At 54.6% G+C, this 25982-nt stretch overlaps 1 protein-coding gene across 2 annotated transcripts in view; it reads right to left on the bottom strand.

Moving 5' to 3' along the window:
- Window positions 1-17341: 17341 nt before the first annotated feature.
- The window catches only part of TMCC2 (transmembrane and coiled-coil domain family 2), a 41849-nt gene continuing 33208 nt past the window's right edge, over window positions 17342-25982 (bottom strand). For both annotated transcript variants that reach the window (XM_029935579.1, XM_029935578.1), the window contains 3 exons: window positions 20738-21675; window positions 19423-19558; window positions 17342-18882 (listed from right to left, as the gene is read on the bottom strand). In XM_029935579.1, coding sequence (XP_029791439.1) covers window positions 18571-18882; window positions 19423-19558; window positions 20738-21675 — 1386 coding nt within the window. In that variant the 3' untranslated portion in view covers window positions 17342-18570. The remainder of the gene's footprint in view (window positions 18883-19422; window positions 19559-20737; window positions 21676-25982) is intronic.

Genomic DNA, 25982 nt, shown 5'->3' with positions numbered 1-25982 from the left:
GTCATGTGTTCGAGCCCGGCATCAGACTCTGCTGTCAGTGCAGAGCCTGCTTTGGATCCTCTGTCTCTTTCTCTCTTTGCCCCTCCTCTGCTTGCTCATGCGCAGTGCGCCCGCTCTCACTCTCTCAAAAATAAATAAACATTAAAAAGAAAGAAAGAAAGAAAATGAGAAAAAAAGAAAAAACTCTCCTTTGAGTGCAGACTAGACAATCTGTGACTTCCCTGAGTTGTAAAGATTCTAGGATTTTCTTGGATTGGAGGGCAAGTCTTTCCATAGCTGATGGGTTTCCTGTGAGCTTGAAAGCTGGTAGGTGAAAAGCCATGGGGGGTAGGGGATGAGGGGTGGTGGGAGGGGGTGTGGGTTGTGGGAAGGGTGGTGCCGAGCTGGGGAGGCAGATTTGCTTGTTGGGACGAGCTTTCTCCTGCAGAGGACCAAGAGCTTTCTCTTTGGGAAGGGGTAGAAGGTTGGGGTAGGGGGAAGTGTCCTTCATAGAGTTGAACCTTCCAGAGACTCAGTTTCCCCATCCGCACAATGAGAGGGCTGTACTAAAGACTTCTCACAACCCTCCAGCTCTGAAACTTGGGGACTGCACATCTTCGAAGGCGTTCACAGCTTTTAGAAGAATGTCACCCTTGGGCCACGGCCCTGTCTCTGACATTGGCAAAGGGGATGCGGGTCGCCTTGTACAACCAAGGCCGGAAGAAAGAGCCAGCTCCCGGGCTGCCAGCCCTCTTCCTGTGTTCTGAAACTTCCTGCTTCAAATCACAGGGGAGTTTGAGCACAGCCCGCTGAGAGCCAGGGAATGGGCATTTTAACAAGCCGGACAAGCAGCCAGAATCCCACCAGAGTTTGAGACCATCCTCCAGGTGAGGGGCCCTTAAACTACCTCGAAGGGAGCCGCTGCCTTTAGAGGAATTTCACCCCAGTGGGCAGACAGCTTCCCTCCAGAATACAAACACTTCTTTCTCGTTTGGCCTCCCCCTGGCTCTAACATTCTCCCCTCACCAGGAGTCCCCACCCTTTTCAGTCATCTCTTCCCCTATCTCTCCAGCCTCCAGGCCTCTCCCAGAGCTAAACCCACCTCCTCAATGTCACCCTTTGAGTCCCAGCGGAAGTGTTTGGGTCAAGCTAGAGGAATGAGTCATCCCACTGTGGGGGAAGGGGGCTTCAAGTCCATAAATGGGAAAAAGCTCTGATTTCAGCTTTCCTTCCCCAGGAAAGGGCTAGTCTCTCCCTTGTGTCCTCCTCTCCCCCTCCAGAGGAATTCCCCAGAGAAAAGGAAGACACGGGGTGGGAGGCTGGCTTTGACCAATGGAATTCTAGAAATTGCAGAGCTTTTCAGGAGATAGCTTCCAGTCTGACTCAGCTTTCCTGATAAACAGACACTGCCGGCCAGGATTTTCCCAGCCCAAGAGGCCAAAACCCCACTTCCGGATGGAAGTGTTCAGCTCTGCCTTTGGAGTCTGTTGCGGGGGACAGGACTCAGCCGGCACCGCCTCCTTCCTAGCACATGGCTGCTCTCTCCTCATGAGGAGGATGCGAGCTCCAGGCTGAGCTGACCTGGGCTTTCCACTGAGACCCTCTGGACGCAGCTTCTGGTGGCAGGACTGGCCACACGCCCCATCTGGAAGCTAGGGAACAGGATGCAGGCCCTTTCACGACTCCCTGGCTGGACTCTGAATCACCCCCCTGGCCTGGCCTGAGGTGTCTCTCAGGCTTCCTGATCCCCGGCTGGCATCCCTGCTTCCGCCGCCAAGTTGGTGGGTCCTGGGTTGGTAGCAACTTCATACCTGGAGCAGGCCAGCCACTGGCACAGACCTTCTCTCTGTTAAGGAACACCACTTGCCCTGCCTGGCAGCCCACAGCGCAGCCCTCCGTGACTGGAAAAGCCACCGGAGAGGCCTGAGGAGAGCTGGGTGGCCTGTCAACAGAGCCTCACGTGGTGGCCAAGTTTCCTCTGAGACCTTTTCAGCCGTCAGGGTCTGGGTTACCTTTTGCTGCAGAAACCTTGCTCTCACAACAGGTTCTGGATGCTCAAGGGCAGGCTCACAAGGCCAAGAGAGGAACAGATACAATCAAAGTGCCACTTCACTGATTTATAATGAAAACTACAACTGCTGTCAAAATAACCATATACCTGGGTTTGCGGGCACACATCTTCCCTGTCTTTTTAATATTTTAATTTACTTTTGAGAGACAGAGAGAGACAGCGTGAACAGGAGAGGGCCAGAGAGGGAGACACAGACTCTGAAGCAGGCTCCAGGCTCTGAGCTGTCAGCACAGAGCCCGATGCGGGGCTCGAACCCACGAACTGTGAGATCATGACCTGAGCCGAAGCCGGACGCTTAACCAACTGAGCCAGCCAGGCGCCCCTCACCTTCCCCGCCTTCACATAAGGGAAGCCCCAGTTCAGCCGGGAGGTGACTCAGAAAGCTTGGAGGCTGGGCGAGGAATGCAGGCAGAATGGATTTCACAGAATGCCAAGCTCTCCTCTGCCAGGAGACGCTGGCTAATCGTGTGCAGGACACCCTTCCCCCCACCGCGCAACTCTGGAGAGAACCCCACACTCATCTCTGGTGCGGAGACAACATCCCTGGCTCACCGCATCCTTTCTTGAGGCAGAGCACACTGTAGTTATTTAGAGTCACTCGTAGGTTACCCCCACTGACCACGCTGCTGCGGAGGTTAAATGAGACAATGCGTCAACACTCTCTGTAAGCGATACCTCATCAAAGAAAACCTAAGGAGTGAGAGTAGGTACTCAATAAATGTTTAATAAAGGGCCTCCGCCTGCTTTCCCGGCCCCAGCCCCTTATAAAGGGGAATCTTATCATTAAATCAGTGAAAACCCATCCCCTAATAAACCCATCAGCATGTACTGAGATCTTACTATTGTTCTAGGTGCCATGGAAAATACAGGAGCAATTAAGGGACGGTCCCCTCCCTCAAGGAATTTCTATATAATAAAGTTGAAGCTATAAACTAACACCTACAGGATGATCGTGAATAGCCCAAGGTTAAGTGTGCTAAGGGTGTGTGTCTGGTACAGAAAGTTTTTAAGATACTCAAGTCCCATTGGCTTGGCTATAAGGGGACCACTTGTATGGACGAGGGATAGACCACCGCTATTTTGGGTCCTCACTCTTTGGTCACTAGATTCTTCAATAAAGGGATAAACCCTGCTGATTGGGGGCTCTCAGAGCCTAGGTCTTGGGGGGTGGGCTCCCATGTGAGGCCACCCAGCTGGGACATGAGGGGTCAGATGGCTAGACTCTCTCCCGCCTACCTATCACGGGAAACAACAAGGAAGGTCTGAATGAGCAGACACGCACCCTGTAGGGACAGGGGATAGAGCTGGTCACCTCCCCTCCTTGCCAGCCCTGGTTGGGGGATCAACCCTGTCCCCAAGGAGCCACAGCTACCATCAGGCCCATCCATCCCTTTCTCCCTGCCTGGAGGGGTTTACCTCCTTTTGGATGCCTCTTAGAGCCTCAAGACCACGCGCAGAGTTGCAGCTCTCTCTCTCCCAGCTGGGTCAGTTTGGGCCACTTGTGTCCCATGCCCAGGTGCCTTATGTCAGCATGTCACCAGATCCACTTTTTCATCCCTAGTGGGGTGAGGCAGGAGGACAAGACCCAGCGCAGCCTCCTCCCACCCCCACCGCTTAGCTCAGAGAGGACCAGCTTGGAATCACGTCAGATGACATATTCAGTGGCACCCCAGCCCCGCCCCAAGTTAATTTCAGGGCATGAGGGCTGGTACTGATCATCACTGAGGTCTCTGGTGTTGTTCTAGAGTACCAGTTCTCCAAGTGTGATCCGGGGGACCCCTGGAGGGGTTCCCCAAATCCTCCCAGAGGATACCTGAGGTCAAAAGGGTTTTACTAATAGTATGACAACACCGTTTACCAATCCACTCTCACCTCTAATAAGCATACAATGGACTTTTCCAGGGGCTTCCTGGTGTATCATATCACAACAGACTGAATGTTGGAAGAGAGAGAAAAATCCAATTCTGTCCAACAATGTGAATGTACTTAACACTGTGTACTGCACACTTAAAAATGGTTAAATTTTACCATCAGTTAATTTTTTTTTAATTTTTAAGAATAGAACCTAACTCGCTTTCATGAAGCCAAACATTAAAAAAAACATTTGCCAAGGGGCGCCTGGTGGCCCAGTCAGTTAAGCATCTGACTCTTGATTTTGGCTCAGGTCATAACATCATCAGTTTGTGGGTTCAAGCCCTGCCTCAGAGGCTGTGCTCTGACAGCTCAGAGCCTGCTTGGGATTCTCTCTCCCTTTCTCTCTGCCCCTTCCAGCCTCACCTGCAGGCTCTCTGTCAAAATAAATAAATAAACATTGAATTAAAAAAAAAAACACTTGGGCGCCTGAGTGGCTCAGTCAGTTGAGCGTCGCACTTTGGCTCGGGTCAAAATCTTGAGGTTTTCAGGTTCGGGCCACCAAGGCCTCTGTGCTGACAGCTCTGAGCCTGGAGCCTGATTGGGATTCTGTGTCTCTGGCTCTCTCTGCCCCTCCCCGACTCATGCTGTGTGTGTCTGTGTGTGTATGTGAAAAATAAACATTAAAAATTTATTTTAAGATCATTTTCTTTAAAAAAAACAAAAAAATAAAAATAAAATAAAAACACTTGCAAAAATGTAGAACAATGCCTCTCTTCTCACGCTTTTGTTTGTTTTGAAAAATAAGTTTATTTTTGTAAACATGTTTCACTTATATAAACAGGTGATGAGTTTTTACTGTTACTTTTTAACTGTTATGTGAAAAATAAATTAATAATTATTTTTAGAATGTCTGTTTTAATTTCTAATCTGGTAAACATCAACTCACCCAGGTAAAGGCTCGAGTGTCCTCCATAATTTTTATAAGTAAAAGCAATCCTGAGGCCCAAACACTTGGAAACTGCTGCTCTTGGAAGAAGGAAAACAGCAGCTAGGGCCGCCTCCTGAACTATGGGATGCCCAGTTGCATTTGAATTTCAGCTAAACAGCAAATAATTTCTTGTATAATATTGCCTTGAACATGCTGAACTAAGAAGGTATTTGTTTGCCTGAAATTTAAATGAGCCCTCTGTTTTTTATTTGCTAAATCTGGCAACCCTGATGGCAGGAAAGATTTAGGTTAGACTGAAAACTTGGGCCAGATATTGGGATCCTGACCCAGAAAAGCAGGAAGAATTCCCTATTCTGGACAGCTTTACGAAAAGTGAATGTGTCACTGGCTTGTAAATGCCCTGGGCTAAGGGTTACAGCCCGAGGGAACAAAGGATGGGCCTGAAGCCGGGCCCCAAGACTCACCCACCCTCCCAGAGACCTAGGAAGCTGAAGCGCAAAACCAAAACCCGTAGAAAGTGAAACATCTCTTAGGTTGTTGTTATTTAAAGGGGAAGTGACATACTGCGGTGGGGGGTGGGGGGTAACGGGTGGGTGGGGGCAGAAGAGGATGTCAAAAACAAGAGGCAGTGAGGTCATTCACCTCTCCTCTCCCTAGGAGCTCTGCTAAAAATAGTTGCGGCCTGCTGAGGTAGAGTCAAGGGCGGTCAGTCAGGTGGCTGGGGGGAGGTGACTGGGTGGGGCTGTGCGGGGGAGGGGGGGCATGGCCAGAGTGGCTGGGGCCTCAGGGCAGGTGGCTGGAAGACCTAAGAAACATATTTGGGGCTGGAAATAAACAGAGACAAAGAACTGGCCTCAGAAGCAGCCCAGAGAAGGCCCCTTCCTGGAGCCCTAAGAGAATGGAGGAAGGATGGGCCAGTGACAGGTCCCTCCGCTCATCAGCCTGAGGAAGCTGTAAGAAGTCCTTTCCATTAAAGGAGGCAAGTGTGCCCCAGATGTAAGACTTCTAAATTTTCTTTAACATGTATTAGGTATCTACTGTGTCCTTGACATTCTACCCGGCCTTGAGGATCCTGGATTGAAGAAGATGTGGTTTCTGCCCTCCCGAATGAGCCTGGAAGTCCAGTGGAGGGGAGAGAAGCATAAAACCAATACACATTCATGAATTCACTGTGATGAGTTCATAACTGAAGGCCCAAGCAAACCTGAGCCCCTCCCCCAGCAGCTCCCCAGTACGGCCCAGGCGTAGACCGAGGGAGGACGCTGCAGGCTCCAGGCCCCTACTCTCCCCAGGAGGGTTTGTCAGTTGTTTGCTTGGAGCAAAGAGAAATAACTCAGTTTGGAAAGAACATAAAAATGACAGTTATTCTCCCTGGAGCCTTTTCCCTCACCCGTCCCAGCCTAGGAAAATCGGTTGGTTAGATGCTTTTTCAGAAGGTTTGTAAACACTATTATTGGCTTTCAATTAAGAGGGAAGTGGGTAGGGAATGGGCTGGCCTTCTTTGACCTTGGACGTTTGAGATGCATCCTGACATCACAGAACGGAGGCTGAAGACAGTTCTTTGTTTCTGGTACCGAGAGCCCCTCCTGCCAGGGGCCAAGGTGAAATATTGGGTCCAGTGCTCCCACCTGCTAGGGACACGGTCCTCAGAGGCATCAGATAGTGACCAGGCAGTGCCTGATTGGTTCTAAACACAAGGCTGGATGGAGGGAGAAAGGCCTTCTGCCAAGGGCCACGAGGGGAAGCTTCTTGAAGGGTGTGAGCTGGGTCTTGCAGGCTGAGGAGTTTTCTGGGGCAAGTAAGGGGATTTCAGGAAGCAAGAATTTCTTGGCAATTTAACAGTGATGTCAAATAGTCAAGTCTGGTGTCTGTATGTGAACCTCATCCACTCAGATGCACTCTATCCTGAGCCCACTTCCTCCTCCTCCACCTCTTATTCTTTGGGGGTGTATGCGCCTGCCAAGTGGGGTGTCTGCACTCATCTGGAGGGAGGGGGGCATGGCCTCTTTCTCTGTCCCTTAAACTCCTAAGGGTTAGGTGCCAGGCCTGGTTTCTGCCCTTGTCCCTCCCCTCCCACAAGTCAGCCCGGCAGCCTAGCCCTTCTCTGCCTTTGCCAGGACGGAGGCCTTCTAGAACCTCAGCTCATCACGGAGGCAGGGCGAGGTGTGCCTTTTCAGAGCAGCAGCAGGAGCCCCGCTGGTCACATTCAGAACCAGTCTCCCAAGTCGCCAAGTACAGCTGTTTCTCTGTTGCCTCTTCCGCACTGGCAGGCAGACTGTGCCAGGCTTCTCTGAGGCACTGTGTTGGTAGGAAAGTCCAGCACGACTCTGCTCAGACTGGCTGTGTGACCTTGAGCCAGCCACTGGATCTCTAAGGGCCTTGACCTCCTATTTGTTCCTTCATAATCCTTACTCTGGGCCTGTCTGAGGCGAAGGACGTGAACACGCTCTGTGAGCTGTCAACACAGCTCCTGGAATGTGTCCGAGGCCCCCGCAGTCTGTACAGGGAAGCTCAGAGTTTATTTTTCAGACATCAGCTTCCAGATGGAAATCCCCGACCTGGAGTCCAGGGATGGTCTATAGAAAGTCCTGGTGCCAACTAGCAGAATTTTGGAGTATTTACCCTTTTCTGGGTAGAGAAGGCAGAGTTTTCCATCAGGCCCTGAAGGGAGTCTTTGAGTAAAAACCTGTGAAGAACCACTGCCTGAGCGTTGCGGGTTACCTGCCAAGGAACCAACTCCCAACCAGGCAGACCGGCCGTCAAACCCTTGGAAGCAGCAGGCCTGCAGGTGGGGGTGACCTACCCCTGTCCATCCATCATGAACACGGCCAAACAGCCACATGTTTCCAAAAGTGCCAAAGAGGACTCCAAGTTCAATGCAGGCCAGCCCGGCAACAGAGCTCCTGGGATTTACATTGTACCAGTCCATATGGCGATGTTTCAGTAGTCTCTGTGCTGACTTGGCCTTGGCTAGAGCCCCATGCCCCACTCCAGACACCATGTTCCAAGAACTCGAATAAATGGAAATGTTTCCAGAGGACACAGGCCAAACTGTCAAAAGGTTTTAAAACCAACCCTAGGAGGAATAACTGAAAACTGAGGGTATTTGGCTCAGAGCAAAGAATTCGAGAATAGATAGGGATTGGAAGGAGGAAGGAACGCTAAATTCCTGAAGCGCTGTCTAGCGGATACTACAGGTGGGCAGATGGTAACTCAGCAAAAGGAAATGCTTTCTAATAGTGAGCTCTGTCTTGCAGGAAGTGGATGGACTGGGACTCCTCACTGCCCCCACATATTTGGCCTGCCGGAAGGGAATACGTTGCAGGTAGAGTGTAAGCTCTGTCCCAGAAGGAGATGGAAGAATAACAATGACCCCTCAGACACTCAGGGAGAGTGGGTGATGCCCTGGGGAGGCAGGTCCTGTGGCCTCTGCTGGCTTTCACAAAGGACTCTGCTCTGAGCCAGACTCTTCCCTCTGAGGAGCCTGATGCAGGTGTTGCGCAGAGCAGGGTAAGGAGCGAGGAGGCTGGGAACTGAGGAAGGCTGGTCTCCAGCCCCCTGGGAGGACAAGCCGGGCTGTAAAGGGCTGAGCCGAGGAGGTGAGGAAGGGAAGATGGCTCATTGGTGAGTCACCAGTGGCCATTGTCTGCTCCTGCTCCCTCTGGGGGAGGGTGGCTAGCAGAGACAAAGCCTCTGGCCAGCTAGGCCTATGAGGACAGGCTCCCTGCTCTGGGACACTCGGAGCCTGGTTCACTGGCCTGCCTCACCCATCACCCAGGAGGGCAGGGCTGGCGAGCTGGCGTCGGGTGTATGGTGGGGGGCAAATGTCCAGCTCCCTGCTAAAGGCTCGGGGTGGTCACGCAGCAGATCCAGAGGCTCAGCCTGTGGAAGGGGCCGCCCTGCCGGGCACAGCAGAGGAAGCTGCCAGGCGTGCCCCTGTCTGGCGAACACACCTGAGCCTGAGAGGTGCTCCCTCCCTGCCGCACCCTTCCTAAACTCCTTCCAAACCTGCTCTCACCTAGCAGGCCTGTCGAGCACCGCACCCTACCTCAGGGCCCCAGGGGAGCCCGGGGAGAGTGAGGGGAACTCAGGGTCGGTGTCGGCGGCGGCCACCCCTGCCCCTCTCCAGTGTCCGGTCTGGTCCGAGGGGCAGGGCTGGCCTCCCAGCCCAAGTCTGGGCCCCTGATGTCTCCTGGCATTGGAGGTCCCAGCACAGATGACAGACAGCGCTGTTATACATATGGGGAAACTGAGGTCTGCAGAGGCGGACACATGTAGTAATGGGGAGACGGTGCAGGAGGACCCTGTGGGAGGGGCCGTTGCCTTCCCAGGCCCCTGGAGGCCTCCAGCTTGGGCGAAGTCGGAGATTTAGGGCCACCTCACCATTCTGCTTCTGCCTCCCATGGGGCCGAGCGGAGGTGCTCCGGAGCTTAAGGGAAGGGCTAAGAAAGGAGTTGTCTTGCGGGGGAGGGCAGCAGCACGGACTTTGCAGCCAAACACACATGGGTCAGAACCCCGGTTCCTGCCACCTCCTGCCAACAGGACCCCGAGAGATGCCTAGATCTCACTGAGCCTCGGTGTTCTGGGTGGCAAGATGACAGTAATATCTGTCTCGTGACACAAAATGTTCCACATCTCGTTGCACTGACTCTCAGAGCAGCAGTTTGAGGGAAGCACCGCTCTCTCCGCTCTGCAAACGAGCAACATGAAGACTTGGGGCCCCTCGAGGGGCCGGGGGGATCCTGGCAGGCCGTAGACCTGCAACTGGCCCCAGGGCCGTGCTCCCGACCACTTTGCTTCACTCTGCTGTCCCCACGGATGGCTGGGAGAAACATCGTGGGGGAGTGGGCCGAAAGGATAGGGTGCCCGGAGCAGAGGGCGGAGTCCCATTTCTGTGACGGGGAAGAAGGAGGACAAAAGGGCTTCTCGGGCAGGGGTGCCAGGGGGGTCCCAATCAGAGGCAGATGAGGGGGGCTGCTCTGAGGCCAGGGACCCATTCTGAGGACCCTCACCTGCGCCTGTGGCTTCTGGCGAGTGGAAGGGGAAGGACAGAAGTCTTGAAGCACACGGGGCAAGAGAGAGCTGGGGATGGTGTGGTTACAGCGGCCCCTTGGTGTCCATGAGACAGTGGGGCTGAGGACAAATGTACGCCAGGCTGCTGCCCCTGCTTTCGGCCGGAGAGAGGGTCTTGAGGGATATTTTTACTCTCCACATCCCTGTGTTGTCTGCAGTGCTTACAATGACTGTGCATGATTTGAATTTTCTTATAAAAGAAGAGTAAGACTGAGAGACCTTATGCCAAATGCTCATAGTGGTGGGGACCAGCTGTGGTTGGAGTTTCCTTGTTAAATTTTCTACAACAAACATGTATTTTTTTAATGTTTTTATTTATTTTTGAGAGAGAGTGAGAGAGCCAGTGAGCAGGGGAGGGGCAGAGAATGAGGGAGACACAGAATCCGGAGCAGGCTCCAGGCTCTGAACTGTCAACTCAGATCCCAATGCGGGGCTCGAACCCACAGACTGTGAGATCATGACCCGAGCCAAAGTCGGACGCTTAACCGACTGAGCCCCCCAGGTGCTCCTACAACAAACATGTATTAATGATACTTAAAAAGAAAAATTTTTAAGTATATTTATTTTGAGAGAGAGAGTGTGAGTGGGCGAGGGGCAGAGAGAGAGGGAGAGAGAGAGAATCCCAAGCAGGCTCTGCACTGTCAGTGAAGAGCTCAACTCGGGGCTCAAACCGATGAACGGGGCGCTCATGCCCTGAGCCCAAGTCGGACACTGAACCGACCGAGCCACCCAGGCGTCCCCAGAAAACAATTTTGAAATGAGATTTACATCTGTAATGTAGCTAAAGTTGCAAAGGTGCCCTGGTCAAATACAAACTTCTGCCAGGACGGAGCTGGTCTCTATCTGTGTTGGGCAATACGGCAGACGCCGGCCACATGTGACTCCTAAGCACTTGAAATGTGCCTAGTGCAGCTGAGGAAGTGAATTTCTAATTTTGTAGAATTTTGACTAATTTAAATTTAATTTGAAACAGCCCTGGATTGTGAGGGTCCAATCAGACTGATGATGCTGGGTCTGAGGAGTAAGTCACGCCTCCATCCCGGTGCGCCCCCTGGAGGGCGCTTTCTCCCCAGCCCTCTCCCTGCTCCGCTCCCTGGCTTCAGAGCTTCCTCTATCCAGGGGGGGTGTCAGGCCCCCCCACCGCATCCCCCACACCATCTGACTTTCTGTCTTTGACCGTGCACGGAGCACTGGGGGGCCTCAGTCAAACCCCTCCGTGTGTGTGTCATGGTGAGGACATTTCCTCCCGGTGAGAGTCTAGCCCAGCACCACCTCACTGTGGTGACCTTGTGCAGTCACCTCCTGTTTCTGGGCTTCAGTCTCCTCATCCGTATAATGGAGTTATTGGTCAGCCATTCCACAAAGGCCCGTGGCCCTTCACCTAGCTGCTGAGGTCACAGGCTGGGATCACGGGCTTGGCCAGGTGTCCTGGCAAGAGGGATCTAAGGAAGGCAGCCGAACAGACTTGCTGGCCCAAAGGCTTATGAGGCTCTGGGTTGAGTGAAAAATATGTGACAAAGGATGTGTCATCGAGCAAAGAGAACTTTGGCAACATCTCCCCGCTGGGTTACCTTCTCTTCCTTAGATCATAATCCCATTTTAGCAGTCACCAAACTGTATTGTCATTTGTCTGTTTTCATCATACTTTTAGGCTAGATTTCGAGACGCTCAAAGAGAAACAGTTCGTGCAGCTCACCTCAGCGCTCTCCATCTGTCACACAAAGGGTCTGGTGAACAGGGAAATAAATGGTTCCTTTGGACCCCCACCCCCAACCTAGCCTATCCCTTCTGAGACCGGGGCTTAAATAACCCAGCTTTGAGAAAACATTGAAAAACATAGAAAGTCAATGAAATTTGTTTAAGTTTTGTCTTCCATTTCTGGCTCTTTGAAAGTGTTTTTTTCTCTCAACTCCCCTCACCCCACCCCCACCTCTAAATTTATCTTTTTCTGGAAGAGTAAAAGACAGCGTTTAATGGGATAACCTAATTCATACTAAGATGTGAATGGCTCAAGGCTTTATGCTTCCTCGGGTTTCCGGCTTTTGCACATGAAGACGCAATGCTTCACCTAACTGTGGGTGTCAGGCTTCGGTTATGAACAGCGGTGCTGTCAGCAAGCCCAGGTCTGGGTCTGCCACTCACCGGCTGTGGCCGTGAGTAATTTCCCCTCATCTTTCTGAGGCTCCGTGTGCTCATCTGCAGGGTTTGCCGCACTCTAGGGCTGAGGTGAAGCTAAAATGAATAAGTGCACACACAAAGCATTTGTTGGCTGTAAAGGCCCTAGACAGAAAAAGGGATTGAAATGGCCATGACTTTGGGCCAGGGCGGGGCTTTCCCACACGCTCAACTCATACCTGAACAGACCATGGCTGCGCATGGAGGCTACCTCCTTTTACATTGCACTACTGCCAAGCAGAGAAGCGAGCCCTGGTATCTCTTTCATCTGGAGCCCCACCCCTGCAGGAGGAAGAGAGGGAGGCCAAGATGCTTCATGGAGCCAACTTGGCTTCTCTCACTGCCCTGGGCTTCCACCCCCCCCCCCGCCCCTCCCTAACGATTAAGCATCCATGGATTAGGACCTCTGTGGTGGTTAGAGCTAGAGCATGGGCTTGGCTGGCTCAATCAGTAGAGCATGCTACTTTTGAGCTCATGATCATGAGTTCAAGCCCCATGTTGGGTGTGGAGCCTACTTAAACAAAACAAAAAAAAAGGAACATGGGTCCGGGACCTCCCGCTGTCCCTTCTGACTCTTCTGTCAGCACGTGTTCCTGCGCCCAGACCTCACCCCAGCCAAGCAGGAGCCTGCCCTTGAGTTAGGTCCATGCAGAGACACCTTTTTTGGAGCTTCCAGAAACTCATTAGCCACCTCAACCTCTCCATCCTAAGTGCTCCATTTGTGTGGCTTGGGGGTCACTGAGGCCCCAGGGAGGTTACATGACCTGCTCGGTATCACACAGCATAGCTAAGTGTTCATCCTCTGAGCCTCAGAAGTTCACAGGTGAGGGGTTCTTTTCCTGAAAGATGGCCTCATTCCTGCTCCTTCCCGGTGAAGTGGACTTGGAAGCCCCTTCCCCAGTGTCCTGGCTTCTGGGGTGTGGGCTGGGCAGTACTGATGCCTCAGCCACACATCCCTTTACGCCATGGAATGATGTCCTGAATGCCATCTGCAAACCCAGGACCCAGCCCAAAGCACCATGCTGTAGGAGATTCACCTTTCTTGGCTCTTACCCACCCCGCACTAACTCTCTGAGAAACGTCCCGAAGCTCTCCATCAGACTGACGCTCTCCCTCTTGGGACCTCCCAACCCCGGCCCTGGCTGCAGTGTTTCTCTGCCTGGCATCTTTCAGACATGTGTGTGTGTGTGTGTGTGTGTGTGTGTGTGTGTGTGTGCACGCGCACATGTGTGTATGGACATGTGAACAAAGGTGTGAGTGTATCCACGTATGTGAGCATGTGTGCGTGCACGTTACATGCATGTGTGAGCACATATGCATGTGCATGAGTGTGCGCGCACCTGTGTCCCCACCAGTCCGAGAGCTCCATGAGGGCCTGGACCATGTCTTTCTTTACTTACTGCTCTAAACCGAACTTCTTGAATTTAACAACCTTAAAGCTTGGTTGGTTTGGAGGCCACACACCTGGGCCTCAAGCCACTAAACTATGACAAGAGTCCAAGACGCGAAGAAGGAGAAGGATGGGACCCGTCCTCAGCCCCTTCCTCCTAAGCAACCACGTTGCACCTCTCAGGTCCTCCCGTCCTCAGCCTGACCTGGCCCCGCCTGGCTGAGCAGCTGAGGAGGAAGGTGCAGTCGGAGACACCTAACAGGTCTGTGTCAGTGACTTGTCTCTTGCATGAGTTCACATAATGCCCAGTTTCATGGGAAACCCTCTCCTCCTCACCTCCACCCCAGTTCTGGGTGCATGGGGCTGACCTCAACCAGAAAATGGGCAAGAAGAACCAAGTCCCGGCAAAATGGGTGCTTTCTCACACAGAGGTGGGGATCCGAGAGGGTGGTACCGACAAACTCAGCCTTCATGCAGGAGACCAAAGAGCAGAGCCCCCAGGCCAGCCAGAGAGACCCAGATCTCTCCAAAGCATCTACTTCAGGCTCATCTCCAGTGAGCTGGAATTGCTGTCAGAACAACCAAAGTAAGGAGACTGGAGCCTTTAGCCAGAAGGTGGATGGGCAGCGAAGCCTCCGCATCAGTTTGCTGAATCCCCTCCCGGGGCCTTTGGAAGCAGAGCTAACTTGGCAGACGGCTGCCTGGAGGCAGCAGCATGGTGGAGGTGGCCTCTCCATTACCCCGGCAGCCCAGCATGCCTCATCTGGACAGTTGGCCTTGGGAGGGAGGAATCAAAGGCAGGGATGGGCTGGGGGGGGAGCGTTCCCGGGAGGGGCCGAGTGTGGGAGGCAGTGCTGCGTCACCGACCTGGGCTGCCCTTCTGGCTGACTCAGGTCCTACCTGCAGGTCTGGATGTGCTGGGGCAAGTCCCAGGCTCCCCTCCCTCCCCAAATGCCGTCCCAGCACACTGGGGGGAGGAGGCCCAGAGCTTTCTCCTTCCATTTTTATTTGGAGGTTGACTACACCCCTTCAGGCTGAGGGGCACTGCCAGCCACCTTTACAAGCCCTGCCCAGCCCTGCCCACAAGGAGATCAGACCCCTCCGTGGGGTCCCCAGAGGGCCCAGAAGCAGCCTTACAAGTTATCTCCCCTTGGGGAGATCTGTGCGTGGCCTGTGGCAGGCACCCACTTCCGACATCTCCTCTGAGCTTCACAAAAGTCCTGTTGCTCGGGGTAGTACAAACACCACAGCATTTCAGATGAGGAAACTGAGGCCCATGACCTCACAGGCCTCAAACCTGGGTCTCCTGATGCTTGCTGACTCCTGAGCCCACGCCTGGCCCACAGGCTGGAGGAGGGAGGGCCCCACATACTCATACACTCATAGGACTGGGATGGTGGCAGCAGGCCTGGGCCGGGCAGGCCTCATTCTGTCCTCCCTCAAGCCAGGGCCTGACCCCTTGGGCCTGAGCCGGCTTTGTCTGTAAGACTTAGGTGAAAGGCCTCTGGGTTCTCAGCTCCCAGGAAAGGGATGCCGTGAGGGCCTCTCCTGGGCTGTCAGGGATCAGAGGCTGACTCCCCAAGTCACCCTGGGCCTGGGAGGTTTCCGCAGGCTCTGCCTTGCACTTCCCCATCCCGAGCAGTTCTTTCACACCCGACATCCCCTGGGGTCAGAGATGAAGAGCAATTACCACTGCCCGAGTTGGTCTCTACGTTCTAGGGGTGTGCAGAATGCCATCGCTCTCGCGCCCCTGTGAGCCAGAGGTCAGTTACACTCCTACTGGTGATGAGATTACTCTGAGGACAGCCGGAGCCTTGCCTGAGGTGAGCCACGATGTGGGGATTTGGCCCCAGCTTGTCAGGTTCCAAGGCCCATACTGGGATCCGGACTTCACTTAATGGCCCCGCCACTGATAGGGAACTGAAGCCTGCCGTGAGGATCCTTCCAGGTGCTCCAGCTGCAGCTTCATCTTCTCCCATCCTGAGACCCCAGTTCTCTCCTCCTTCCCGCTCCCTGCCCACCCCAGAATTGCCCCAAGAAAACTGGAGTAACCGGGAGCAGCGAGGGTTAGGTCACCACCCTCAGTAGTGCCGTCTTGCTGTCAGAGGGTGTTGTGTTTGCAAGGCCTGCACCTGCTCCGGCGGGTGGGCAAGGCCAGCTGTGCGCGGGTGCAGTGAGCACGCTGGCTCCGGGGCACAGCTGGAGTGCCCAAGCACCAACTCCAGGCAGAGGCAAGGTCTCCACTGCCCCCCTCAGTGGACGCACGTGGCCTGGCTGAGCCCCTCTATACCCCGCCGTGTGTGGGGCTGGGCCCTGGGGGCCAGATCTTCCGGGAAGGAGCCTGCCCCCCACCTGCTACCAGCCTTGCGGTCTGAAGAAGGAGCTGGTCCCCTGCAGAGCAGCAGCCCTGTGAACCAGGGTGGGAGAAGGAGGCAGGTCTGCAGTGGGAGCAGTCCCTCCCTTTTTACAGAGGGAAGAGAGACTAGACACAAGCCGGAAGTGTCAGTGACCATCCCAGGAAGAAAACTGAACTGCTGGTCAGCAGGGCAGCGCTTTACTAGATACCTCCTTCGTCAGTATGAGGCCTGCGCAGCTCCATCCTTCCTGCAGATGACTCTGTGGCTGGGGTCCATCTGCCCCCCTGCTTGGCCCTGCTGCTTCCCAGCCTGCCCTCCCTCCTTCCCTCCTCTCTTTCAGTGGGGACTGGGGCTGGCAGTGACATTTAAGAACCAATGCAGGGAAGGCACCTGACCTTGGGGAGGAATGTGGGCAATGTCTACAGTCAAGAGCAGCCACCCTGGACCTGGGGCCCAGGAATGTGGCCCCCACGGGAGGGGTGTGTGTGTGTGTGTGTGTGTGTGTGTGTGTGTGTGTGTGTTTGGAAGAGAAGGGGTGGGGTGCAGGGCTCAGAGTGCTAAAGGGCTGGATGGCCCCATAAGGTCACCTACTGAAGCTCCTACATGGTTACAGAGGCTGAAGATGAACCAAAGGTTGCCCCCCTTGAGGCGCCACAGGGTGCTCTCCCTGATCCGGTTAGGGAGTGCTCCCCGACTCCCAGAGGCCCCTCAAGTGCAAGGTCACAGATACAACTGCAACTTGTGACTTCTCAGACGTGCAGAACCACAGAATGTTAGCGCCCTTTGAAATTAGCAGCTACTGCATCCATCCCGTTACAGATGTGGAAACTGAGGCCAGAGAGGCAATGGGAATTAGCCACAGGTGCACTAATTACGGGCCAGGACTCTGGGGTGGGTGACTTTCCCAGGCGCCCCCTGTACCCAGCCTCCTCCTCTAACGAGGAAGATTCAGGTGTCCCAGCCCCCCTCCAAGGTCTTAATATTAGCTGGGAATCCAGGGCCTTCTGTGAGTGCCTTTAACTGCCAGGGTTGGGAGCTGCAGAGACTGAGGGCCTGGCCTCCACGCTCAATGCTCCTGGTGAGCAGGTGATCTATGCTCTGGCTGGACAGCATGGTCAGGCCCAGGTAGGTCCAGCAGATGCCTCTCTTTGGGACCGAACCCAGGGAAAAGGGTAAGGACTCTGCTGCCCTCTTGTGGCCACACCAAGCCCGGCTGCTGTTGTCTGGATTTGGGGCCGCTTGTCTTCTTCAAGCCACAGATTGCAATCTACCGATCTCCTCTCCCCAGAAAATGCTCTGGGCGGCGGAGGAGGTGGTATCACCTCACTTCCCTATCACGGAGAGCAGGAAGGGTGCAAGATGGCTTGCTCAGGGATGGGTCCTGGAGGAAGAAGGGCTCAGGGGAGGCCCAGAGTGTTACCCAGAATGCCCGGTGTGGGGAGACACCCGGTGGTTTCCACGGGGATGGCCTGATCAACTAACACGAGACAGGATGCTTTGAAAATTTAGAGGATATTTATTTTTCAGGAAGGTCCACCACAGCTGATGGGCACCACCCTCGGCCGCTCTAGGGGATCTCTCTTTCGTTTTGCGAGAAATGCCCTCTCTTCTCGGACGTGCCCGTGGGAAGGCTGGGATGTGACGAGAAACCATACACAACACCTCAGAGCCTTAAAAAAATAAAGCAACAACCTCCTCCACACAGATACACACGTACAAAATAAACACATGTATAAAAGAGAGCCCGTCCTGGCTGAGGGCTGCTTTGGGAGAGTGGGGCTGGGTGGCTTTGCCCCCCCTTTCCCCCCAGCCAGGATTCTCCAGAGGCGAAATGGTATAGAAGTGCCCAACATCCAAGAATAAGCCCCTGGCTTCCGAGAGAGGACAGGGGCAGGGACCTCTCCCTGGAGCTCGGGTGGTGAGGGGAGACAAGGTACAAAGGAACAAATAAATAAATAAATAGAACCCAACATGCTCCCAGAGGCCTAAGGGCTTAGGCTGAGGCTCGGGGGGGCCCCTGGGGCCTTGTTTCCCTGAAAAGAGCAGATCCAGTGACAGGCAGAGAGAACAACAGGGAAAACACAAGTCCAAAAGCTACACCCTGCCTGGCCTCCAGCGCCTGCATCCTTCAGATCCCGGGAATGGTCCAGCCCAGAAGTAAGCCTCAAACCAGCTCTGGAGGAATGAGGGGTGAACTGAGGCTGCTCTCAGGACAGGGGGCCCTGCCCTCATTCCCTGGCATTCTCCGAGGCCAGCGGAGCACCCCCGCCTGGCCGTCTGGCCTTCCCCCCTGACCATCACCACAGGAGGGAGCTGTGGGCTCTTTCCTACGAGGAATGGGACATGGCCCTCTCCTGCCCCTGTTCTGATTGGCCCTCCTGACTTGCTGCATCCTGAGTCAGCTGGGAGAGGTCCTTGTGCGATTATCAACAATCAGAACACTCCATCCCGGTGTCCTTCTCTGCTCCATTTGGCCACAGAGGTCCTCACTGTGTCCGGCCAGGGCTGCCCTCAAGGCTCCCTTCAGGCCAACGGGGAGAAGGCATCAGACAGAAGCAAGAACAGAAAAGGGGGCAGGAGCTACTGGAATGGACAGTTTGGGCAAGAGGCCAAACCAGACACACGAACAAGTTCAAGGGACTCGGGAGTCCCTGGGGCCCTCCTGGAGAAGCATGGCCATCTTGGGGCCAGGGGGAGCACGGGGCAGGGGTGGGCGGGCTGCTCAGCTGGGCAGCAGCACGTGCTCCAGGAGGTAGGTGAGGGAGTCCCAGTGCTTCCAGAGGAGGAAGAGGACAAGGACCAGGAGGGCGGTGCTGGTGATGCGCAGGCGTGTCTTCATGAGGGGCGTGATGAAGTTGGCGATGGTGGACACGAACACCAGCAGCACGGCCATGAGCGCCAGGATCACGTTGATGAACTTGCCCAGCAGAGCCCGCGCATTGGCGTTCTCCACGCCCTCCAACTGCACCACCTGCTGCTGCTGCTGCTGCAACTCGAGCTTGGTGACACGGGTCAGGCAGGACTCCACGGCCTCCTGCGGTGGGGAGGGGCGAGGGGTGTGTGGGAGCACAGGGTGGGCCAAACCTTCCCCACCCCTCAGAGAAGGCAACCATGCACAGGGTGCCCCCTGCAAAGACCAGGCGGGGCACTGGCTGATTGGGGGCAATGCTTTACGGCTACATGGGGAGGATAGTAGGAGACAGGAGTGGTTGATTCATGTGCGCGTGCAGGGAATGGCAGGGGGATACGCAGCTGGCCCAATGCCCTGGAATGTCCTCTCCAGGCAGTCTCGAGACTGGAAATCCCAATAAATCGCTGGCAAGGCTGCCATCAAAGAGCTGGGGGCATGGGTGGCCCTCGCCCATTAGCTCGCACAAATCCAGCCCTGGGCCTGCCTGTCTCCTAACTCTGCCCCACGCTGCCCTCTCCATCCACACGGCCATCTGAGCCACTGGTGGAAGAGCCTGTGCCCAGCACCCTCCCCCCCCCCACTTAATAAAGCCCTCACCCTCCGGCTGCTGACAGCTCTCTCGGCATGTCTGGGCCCCCCCCCAGGGTCAGTGTCCGGCCATACCTGGATGTCCCGCGCCCTTTCGTAGGACTGGTAGGCCACCTTCTCCTCCATGCTGGCCAGCTCCTGCTTCAGGTTGGTCATCTCGTTCTGGTGGAGCTCGGTCAAGTCGTTGAGCTGTTCCTCCAGCCGCTCGTACCTGGCAGAGGGAGAGGGGGTGACCTCAGTTCCGGCCTGCTGACCTCCCTTCTCTCCCCAGGATCAATTTCATGCCTCAGCCCACCCAATGTGTTTGGTCCCCTTCCAACTTTAATGGCAACAGCAGTGAAAGCTACTCATTCTACGGCGGTACGGCCATGTAGGCATCATGCCAAGGCTTTCGCCTCATGATCTCATAGGATCCTCATCCCCCTCCGCCTCGCGAGACAAGGATCAGCACCATCCTACTTCACAGATGAGAAGACTGAGACAGAGAGAGGTCAAGGAACCTTAATAAGGTCACACAGCTCATGAATGCAGGACTCAGGGATTAAATGACTTCCACGTGAGCCTGTAAGCCCTGGACCAAGAGGCTTTCCTGGTCACCAGGGCCCCAGCGACGCAGAGACACAACCCCTGCTCTGCAGTCACAAAATATCAAAATGTGACTCTTATGTGGGGGTGGTTAGTTTTTAGGCAGGGACCCTCCCCCCTCAACTTTCTAATGCTTCTTCATATAAATGAAGAAAAAGGAAAAGTGTTAATTAGGGAAAAGATCGCCAAGAATCCTAGGAGGCAGTGTCAACCAAGTGCCACAGGAGGGGCGCCGAGCAAGAGGGCGCGGAGCAGGCAGCAGGGGAGGGTCAGAGACTCCAGCTTCTGCCAAACGTTTAACCTGATGGTTCCAGATGTTTTCATGGCTTTGGACTCATTGAGCCTTCATGAACCCTAGGAGTTGGAATCCGCGCTAGTGCCGTGACCCAGACCAGGAGGCCGAGTGTGCAGAGCACTAAGTACTTTGTTCAAGGTAAACAGTGAAGCTCTAGCTGGGGATTAAACCCAAGGAACCCAGCTGCAGTCAGTGCCCTTAGTTTTTCCAGGTGAGAGCCCTGTAGCTGGCCATGTCCCTGCCTCAGTTTCCCCTTCTGTACACTGACCACATAACCATCACGCAGGGATGTTCAGAGCTCCTGAGAGAGGCAGAGCCTTCTCTCCGTGCACGGGTCAGGTCCCATAACCCTATTTTCCAGCTGCTCTGACGAGGCTGGAGGAAGGCTTCACCAGCCCTCTTCTGACTCCTTCCAGCAGCCACGGACCCTTCTCCGTGCACCTCCGTCTGTCTCCACAAGCCAGAGTCTGACGGCGGATGCCCATGCGCTTGGGCGGGGTTGTCGCCTACCTGTAGCGCTCCTCCTGCAGACACTGGGTCATGTAGGTGTAGTCCCTCTGCAACTGGGCCTTCAGGTCCTCCATCGAGTCCTCCAGGTGGGACTGTCCGTCCTTAATCTCCCGCAGCTCCTCCAGCAGAGCGTCCAGGTTTCCGGAGGCCCCGTACAGCGTGTTCGACTTGGGGCTCCCTAGTGCCCCGGCCGGCCCGGCTCCGGAGTTGCTGCCGGCCCCGGCTGAGCTGGCGCTGGCGCTGGAGCACTCGTCGTCGCTGCCGTACTTGGGGCTGGACACAAGGGTGGCGCTGCCACTCAGCGCCCGCGCCGCCTCCTCGGGGGGCCCATCCTCCAGGGGGTCCTTCAGGTGGGCGATGTTGTCGGCGCTGCCAAACTTGTTGCGGATGAGGCTGGCGAACTCCCGGGGTTTGGACACGACTGCGGTGTGGGTGGCCTGCGAGAGCCCCGAGAGGCTGCCCTTGACGCCCTCGACCACGCCCCCACCGAAGCCACTGATGCCCGCGCGCACGTTGGCGCCCACGTCCTTCAGCCCCTGCTGCATGTCCCGCAGCACGTCCTTGGGCTGCCGCGAGGGCCCGTTCTGCTCGATCTCCTTCAGGCGCCGGCGGTAGTGCTCCAGCTTCTTGTGCAGCTGGGCGATGGTCTGCGCCGACTTCTGGTTCTTCTTCTCGAACACCTGCTTGATGCGCGACACCTGCTGCTTGTCCGCGTTGTTGGCCAGCTTCAGGTACTCGGCCACGTTGTCGTCCCGTGCCTCCTGCTCGATCTTGATCTGCTCGGTGATCTTCAGGATCTTCTGGTGCAGGTGGTCGATGGCAGCCTTGGTCCGCTGGGGGTCGGGGGCCCCATCTGGCACGTCTAGGCTGACGGGGCCGTCGGCGTCCCCATGGCCTGAGCCGGGGAGGCTCAGGGCCACAAGGTCTCCCTTGTCAACCTGGGGAAGAAGGCGAGAAAAGCAAGCGTAGGTAAATTATGAAACCATGGGAAGGTACTCTCCCACATCTGTGGGCACCTCTGGACTTGGTTTCTCTGCCTGGAAGATGGACGCAGGATGAATAGAAAGCTCCTGGGAAAGAGCCCCAAATAAAAACCACCAGAGTATTCCTTTTACAGCTGCCACTTTAAAAAAAAAAAACAGATTTATTTCTATGTAATGTCTATACCCAAGGTGGGCCTCAAGCTCACAGCTCCAAGATCAAGGGTTGCACCCTCCACAGACTGAGACAGTCAAGTGCCCCTCCCCATGGCCATTTTTGAAGAGCTGTCCCATCTGCGGTCCACCTAATCCTCATTAAGATCCCTAAAATGTAGTCTAGGCAGATCTGCCCCTTCTCTGGCCCAGAGAGCTCAAGGAAGTTGCCCAGGGACACACAGCCATGAGGCCAAAGCACCTCCAGCCCAGAACTCGTTGCTCCATTACATGGACAGAGCGTGACTGAGGAGAGTCACAGGACTGATTTCTCAGAGACAAGACAAGTGGCTCCTCTGGACTCAACCTCCCCAAAAGGCTCCTGCCTCAAACAGGCCTCTCCCCGAGAGACGACCAAAGCGTACGCTTGGGCCCGACGCAGGCACAGGAAGCCTCCCCGCCCATCCCACCCCGGCCTTCCTAACGCTCTTCAGCACATCGCCTGCCTCTGCTGACTCCCCTCCAGCCCCTCCATCACCTTCCAACTCTCCTGAGTCATCAGCAGCCTCTTCCGCTTCATGCTGGTGGGAGCCCCACCGGCCCTGCTGGCCCGAGGACTCGAGTCCCAGGAGCAAGCCCTGGGGCCAGAGGAAGCAGGGACAGGTCTGGGGGTCTGGGGGCCTGAGGGTACCAGCTCAGAAGAGGGTCAATGCGCAGGGCGCAGAGGCCGGCCCCTTTCCAAGCAGCAGGCAGGCTTCCCAAGTGCATGCGGGTGGCACAAAGGAGAAGAGAAGCCCAGAAAGGTTGGGGGGTCGGGGTGAAAGGAAGGAAAGGTCCCAGGAGATAGGAGAGATGGGAAACCGCGGGGGCAGATGAAAGCAGGCGGGTCTGGCGTCCTGCTCTCCCGGGGCTGGCACCCTCAGCTGCTGGCGGATCGATCTGTCCACAGCTGAGTCCCCTGTGTCTTATCGCCACGCAAGAACGGAAGCAGCAGGAAATGGCTCAACCCATGTCTTTTTACACACAGCACACCCCAGGCCGGCTGGGCCAGAGCGTTCGCTCTTCATGTGTGTGGGGCGGGCTGAGGACCAGGGGGTACAAGTGCAAAGAAAGTGGCCCACTCACACACACCAGAACTGGAAGCAGCCTGTGCCAATCACAGGCAGAAGTCACTGGACTCGGTTTCTGCCGAGGTGCAGTTATTGGAAAACACTACTAAAAACAACAGTCCTGCCAAAATCAGAAGCCAGGGAGGGGGGGCAGTGGCGGCTCCTCTGTGGGCTTCCTCTGGGGCCTTTCCAGGCCCCAGTTCCACTGGGGATGCTGGGAACAATGCCAACCCCTTCTCTAATCTCTCCTAAGTCAGGACTTGCCCCCTACGTTGGCGTTGGGTCTCCCTTTGTGTCCCCTTCCCCTCCCCTGAGGTGCTAACATCTTCAGAACCCCGCTCCTCTGAATCTCTGAACGTGTACACCAGCCTCCCTGAAATGATCTGTCCCAAGGCCTAACTGTCACACCAGTCTGACTTAAAACGCCATCCTGCAGTTAAACCCTTCCTCCTGTGTGACTTCCTGCAGTGAGGACAGCCTGTCCGTCCACTGCCCTGAACCCCAGCATCCCCACCTGAGAAGTGGGATAATCCTATCTACTCTCCGGTCTCTGCAAGGGTTACCCGAGATGAGGTCAGGCAAGCACTTAGCCCAGTGTGGGGCATGCAGAAGGCACTCAGAAATGCTGTCTGGATCTAGGCAGCACAATTCAGGGGGCAGGAGAATGAAGTTTAATTAAGAGATTATACCAACCAGGGGCACCTGGGTGGCACAGTTGGTTAAGCCTCTCACTTTGGCTCAGATCATGATCTCGCAGTTTGTGAGTTCAAGCCCCTTGTCGGGCTCTGTGCTGGCAGCTCAGAGCCTGAAGCCTCTTTCATATTTTGTGTCTCCTTCACTCTCTGCCCCTCCCCCACTCACGCTCAGTCTCTCTCTGGAAAATGAATAAAAATAAAAAGGAAAACTAACAAAAACAGTGTAGACCTAGGGTTCAGGGCTGAAAATTCATTAAAAAAAAAAAGAGAGATTATACCTACCAATTCACTCAATACTGATACCACACCATAAATATTGAACTACAAAAAGTTAAATTCTCTAGGAACACATGATCTTTTAGGATTAAGCAATCTGATCCTCTTGTAAGGCCTCTGTGCTTCCAAAGAGGCACAATTCTCTTTCTCCCTCTTTGTGGGAGAAAAAAGGTCCAGAAAGTGAGTTCTGGGTCTGAAACATGGCTTGATGCCCAAGGTGGTCAGCTGTCTCTCCAAGGAGCAGAGCATCTGCTTCGGACAAGGAGGGGGGTGGAGCAGCTAATGAGACAGGATGCCGTGAAAAGTAGAAGTGCTTTGGGACTCTGAGGGAGTATGAAATAGCAACTCTCCCCCCACCTTGGCTTTCCTCCGGCAGCTTGGTGTCTCTCCTGCCTTGATTTAGAGTCTGTTTAGCTTACGGATGGAAAAGCCGAGGGGAAGTTGGCTGTGAAAGTGACATCCCCAAGCATGAGAGAACAGACTGCTGAGGCCTAAGGGTGGGTGGGGGCGGCCTGAGGTGGGGCCCCTGGCCCCCTCACCGGCCCCTTTTTCCTGCCCTGGGGCCCAGATTCGAGCCTGGGGGTCCCTCAGCAGGACAGCAGCTCCTTCCTTCCCCTCCACCGGCATCTGTGGATTCCAATCACCCCTACTTGGGTCCTCCTCCCTCGTGGAAGAAGTCGGGGAGTTCTCCATGCCTCCCACCCCAGGACACGCTCCCCCTCCCTTCCCCCCAGCACCAGTGCCCTTTCAGGACTGAACCAAGACAGAGGGACAAAAGGAATGAAAGCCAAGGAGGCGGCAGACAGCAGGCAGAGGCACCAAGAGGGAGAATAACAAAGGAAGGAAAATTCAAGCCTAAGGTGACAAAACTATGAAGGAAGGAAAAAGCACAAGAAGGGAAAGAGATCTAAAAAGAAAAAAAAAAAAAGCACACCTGCAACAAACAAAACACAAAAAAAGCAATGAGCCCGTGGCACTATTGACAATAGCTAGGATGCGGAAGCAGGCCCAAGGTCCGTCTGTACACGCACGGGTAAGGATGTGGGGAACATACGTAGTGGGACAGTGGTTGGCCATCAAAAACAATGAAATCTTTCATTTGCAGCTACAGGGATGGAGCTAGAGAGTATAACACTAAGTGAAATCAGTCCAAGAAAGATAAATACCATATGATTTCACACATATGTGAAATTCAAGAAATCAAACAAACAAAGTAAAAAAGAGACAAAGCATGCAGACTCCTAAATACAAAGAACAAACTGGTGGTTGTCAGGGGGGAGAAGGGGGGGGATAGGCCAAGAGGAGGGGAGGCGGGGGTGGATACGTGAAGGGGATTAAGAGGACACTTATCCTGGGCGCCTGGGTGGCTCAGTCAGTTAAGAATCCGACTCTTGATTTCAGTTCAGGTCATGATCTCATGGTTCGCAAGACCCAGCCCCGTGACTGGCTCCTGTGCTGACAGCATGGAGCCTGCTTGGGATTCTCTCTCTCCCTCTGCCCCTCCTTTCCTCGCATACATTCTCTCTTTCTCTCTAAAAATAAATAAATAAACTTGAAAGAAAAAAAGAGTACACTTATCATGATGAGCACTGTGCCATGCATGTTAAATCATTACTCCATGCACCTGAAACTCACATAACCCCGTGTGTTAATTACACTCCTATTAAAAATAAAAAGAACAGCATGGAGACAGAGAGCCCATGCAAGGCAATGGAAAGAGGACCAAAGTTGGAATCAGACACCAATTTAGAACCTTAGCTCTGACCCTCACTGGCTGTGTGCCCTTGGATGTGTCACCAACTTTTCTGGGACCCTATTTTCTCATCTGGGAGTGGGAGGAAATTCTACCGACCCCAAAGGGTCATCAGGAGAATGAAATGAGACACTAAGAGAAGGCAACAATCCATACAATCTCAGGACATACAGCAGGCACACAAAAACAAAGTTAAGTGACATTTCATATGCACTAGCGCAGCTATAATTTTTAAAAGGAAAATAACAAGCTGCGCCTGGGTGGCTCAGTTGGTTAAGC

The sequence above is a fragment of the Suricata suricatta genome, chromosome 3 (genome assembly GCF_006229205.1).
Source record: "Suricata suricatta isolate VVHF042 chromosome 3, meerkat_22Aug2017_6uvM2_HiC, whole genome shotgun sequence".
NCBI lineage: Eukaryota > Metazoa > Chordata > Mammalia > Carnivora > Herpestidae > Suricata > Suricata suricatta.
Note: the sequence above shows the minus strand (reverse complement) of the source record. Positions and strands in the feature narration are given on the sequence as shown.